Genomic DNA, 4001 nt, shown 5'->3' on the forward strand with positions numbered 1-4001 from the left:
TGGCTATAATGTGTCTTGGAGAAGATCTTCTTGGGCTGATTCTATTTGGGGTCCTTTGAATTTCTTGGGACTGGATCTTTGAGTGCCTCTCTAGGTTTGGAAAGTTTTCTTGCAGGATTTCATGGAAGAGATTATCAATGCCCTTATGAGTCTCTTTGCCTTTTGGGATGCTAATTATCTGGATGTTTGGATGTTTCATGGTATCTAGTACTTCTCGTATATTATTCTCAAATTTTTGGGCCATTTTCTCAGTCTTTGTGGTAGATTTTTCTAGGTCAGCAATTTTCTCTTCTACATCTGAGATTCTATTTTCTGTATGATCTAGTCTGCTTTTAATACTTTCAAGGGAGATTTTGACTTCCTGTATTATAGCCTTCATCTCTAACAGTTCCACTTGATTCTTTTGTAAAATGTGTAGTTCCTCTTTCAGATCTTGCAAGAATTCCCTCACCTCTTGGAACTCGTCAGCTCCTTTCTCCTTTCTCTTCTGCAGTTCATTGTCTCTCTTCTCTTCCATCTCTGTTAGCTTCGCCATGATGAATGTTCTAAATTCTTTATCAGACATTTCCATGATTTCCATTGAACTGTCTGTGGGTAAAGAGGGATTGTTCCTTTCCCTTGGAGGAGAGGTATTTTCTTGCTTTCCCATATTTCTTGTGGCCCTGTGGTGATTTCTAGTCATCTGATGGATGGTGTGTTTCTTCCCACACTTGAAGTTCAATCTTCTTTAGGTCCCTGGAGTCTCTTTCTTGCTCTTCACTTGGCGGGGTCCTTCTTTTTCAGATCTCATCTGAAAGTCACCTCCTCAGAGAACTTCTTCCCTAAGTAACTTTTGAATGACGCTGCTTCTGACAGCTCATGTGTGCCTTTTGAGTTATTACATAGAGTTCAACAGAAATAAGATGGTGTCTTCTCTCTCAGAAATCTCCAGTCCAGACTCCTTTGCTGGGTTTTATAAAAAGTTTTTTCCGGGAACCAGCAGTTAGCGTAATGGCTATGTGGCTGGACTCCCACGTAGTCGACCGCGGTTCGCATCCTGGACCCAGTGCCTTAAAACTCACGCCAGGCGCGTGTGCGTGCGTGCCCAAGATCCCAAGAGGAGAATGGAGGAGAAGGGATTGCAGCATGACCATCCCCCCTGGGGGTGATTTCTCACTTTCTGTCTCTATGTCTCTCTCTGTCTGTCTGGCGAGCGCACGCACCCTGTAGTGAAAATCTCTCCCCAAAAAAAAAAAATGTTTTTGCCATAGGATGTGTGCACTTGCTAGAGAGAGACAAAGAGAGAGATCACCCCCAGGAGAGATGGCCACAGCACAATCCCTTCTCCCTCATTCTCATCTCGGGATTTGGGGCACACATGCACATGTGCCCAGAGTGATTTTCAAGCTGCCAGGTCTGAGACTCAAACTACAGTTGGCCCTGTGGCAGTCCAGCACCTTAACCTCTATTCCACCTGCTAGCCTCTCATTTGTGTTTAAAAGAAGAGAAATACATTGTCATTCCACTTGTATATGCATTAAAAAGTCTTCAAAAGGATACAGGATAAGTTAATACCTACAGGGGAATGGGAAAGAGGAGTAGAAAGGATTGCCATGTGTATCAAATATATTTTTTGAACCATGGATGTACTAAATATACACTTTTTGATTCTGTAAAAGACTAAAATGTTATATGTAAAACCGTGACTGGGTATGCTTAACTATTAAGATAGAGGGAATTGGGACCAGCAGTTGGCCTACTGGCTATGTCGCTGGACTCCCATGTAGTCAACCACAGTTTGAATCCCAGACCCAGTGGCTTAAAACTCACGCTGGGCGCGTGTGCGTACGTGCCCAAGATCCCGAGAGAAGAATGGAGGAGAAGGGATTGCGGCGTGACCATCCCCCCTGGGGGGTGATTTCTTGCTTTCTGTCTCGCTCTGTCTTTCTGGCAAGTGCACGCTCCCTGTAGCAAAAAACCTCAAAAAAAAAAAAAAAAAAAGAGGGAATGTAGACTTCGTTTTCTTTTCATCAAAGGGTTTTTAAGCATTGTAGATTTTTAGACCATAATAAATGAAAGAGAGAAAATTAAGTCAAACAAGAGAATTTGATAGACTTTCTCTAAGGGCCCTTCCTGATGAAGGTGTGACGCAGGGAGGTACTTCCTTACAGGTCCACTCTAACGCCCCTCACTGCCTCTCCTGCAGTCCCCTCTGATTCACAGGCAATGACCACCTGATAAACCAGCCTAGTGACATCTGGCCCCAGGCCTAGGAAGCTTTCAAAGCACAGTGTTCCCAACCAGACCCAGGGTGGATTCCTGCCTCTATGGGAATTTAATTGTGCACTTTCACCAGGAAACCCACCCACCCTGGAGGGGGGAAGGTCAGTGAAATTTAGGGAAGACTCTGAACCAAAGGAACCCAGCAGGCATCTGAGCATGTGCCAGGAGGGACTGTCACCTGTGCAGGGCTCCAGGGCTCAGGCTCATCCTTACCTTGCACCTCGACACATTCTGCCTGGCTGAAGGGACTGTGTTTCCCAATGGCCTTCACCAAAGCCTGGACCTTCACACAGTACACGACTCCTGGCTCCATGGTTTCCAGGTGCACTGGAATGCCCACATGCGTCACCACTTTGACGTGTTCCTAGGGAGCCCAGAAAACAGTCACTCCTTGAGAGCAGCAGGTCTGGAATGGGTAAGACGGGTCAGACAGGGGAGCTACAGACACTGCCTTCCAGTCGCATGCAGGATACTTCCTCTCGTGGGTGCGCGCATGCATTCTCCACCCGTATTTATCAAGCACCTCCTGGGTGCCAGGCACCACTCTCACGGGGCTCGCGTGGGGAGGCAGACTATGCACAAATCACTGTGAGGTGGTGATCAGGCCCTGAAGAGAAGAGCAGGGCCAAGAGGGGGAGAGCGGCATGGAGGCAGTGGCTTAGACGGTTGATTGGAGAAGCCCTGTCTGTGACCTCCCCTGCCTCTCATGGCCTCTCAGGCCCGGCTCTCCTCCTTCTTCCCTTCTCCCTACTCCTTGCTCTCGACATTCAGTTTCCCAAGACCAAGTCCCTAAGGAGAAGACTCTGATAGGCTTTGCTCATCTTACCTGGCCAAGCTGCAGAGGTTGCAGTAGCCACCTGGCCGCGGACTGGCCCTGACCTCAGAGCAGTGTCTGAGGGCGGGGTATCCTCACCCCCGCAGTGGACAGGGGCTGTAGGCTGGGCAGCTTCCTCCAGGCACAGGCTGAAGGTTGGAAATCTGACTGGGCAGGGGCATGGCACCGGCACAGCTGCCAGGGTCGGGGCACAGGATCAGTAGGGCTGGTGGGCAGCACCTCCTCACTCATCCACTCGCCCCCCATCTGTCCATCCACCTGCCCACCCCGCCACCTCCACCACTCCGCCCAAGGCCTGTGCTCACGTCTGATCCAGTGGAAGCCTGTCTAGGCCAAGCCCAGGTGACTCAGGGCCCACATTCCTCTCTTGCCTCCGGCCCTGCCAGTCACCAAGGGCGGGGAGTGGGCTCCATCCTGAAGAACCTGAAGGAGCTACACGTTCCCTCCACCCAGACCCTGGCTTGCCCCTGCACCACTCCACATGCCTGGTCAGCAATGCCATGTCCCACTGGGGGGCCAGACCCAGCAGGAGTATCAGAACCCAGGGCCTCACCTGCTCCACCTGGCCACACCACCACCCAGAGGAAGCTGCCCAGCCTACAGCCCCTGTCCACTGCGGGGGTGAGGGTACCCCGCCCTCAGACACTGCTCTGAGGTCAGGGCCAGTCTGCGGCCAGGTGGCTACTGCAACCTTAGCAGCTTGGCCAGGTAAGATGAGCAAAGCCTATCAGAGTCCTCTCCTTAGGGACTTGGTCTTGGGAAACTGAATGTCGAGAGCAAGGAGTAGGGAGAAGGGAAGAAGGAGGAGAGCCGGGCCTGAGAGGCCATGAGAGGCAGGGGAGGTCACAGACAGGGCTTCTCCAATCAACCGTCTAAGCCACTGCCTCCCTGCCGCTCCCCCCCC

General features: G+C 50.9%; 1 protein-coding gene across 1 annotated transcript in view; it reads right to left on the bottom strand.

The window, feature by feature from the left end:
- IL20RB (interleukin 20 receptor subunit beta) overlaps positions 1 to 4001 on the bottom strand; it is a gene marked incomplete in the record, with an annotated part of 32908 nt that overhangs the window by 11101 nt on the left and 17806 nt on the right. The window contains 1 exon segment of the mRNA XM_014585395.2: positions 2476 to 2626. Within this exon segment, the coding sequence (XP_014440881.1) occupies positions 2476 to 2626 (151 nt within the window).

This window comes from Tupaia chinensis, unplaced genomic scaffold (assembly GCF_000334495.1).
Source record: "Tupaia chinensis unplaced genomic scaffold, TupChi_1.0 Scaffold149831_1, whole genome shotgun sequence".
NCBI classification, from domain to species: domain Eukaryota; kingdom Metazoa; phylum Chordata; class Mammalia; order Scandentia; family Tupaiidae; genus Tupaia; species Tupaia belangeri.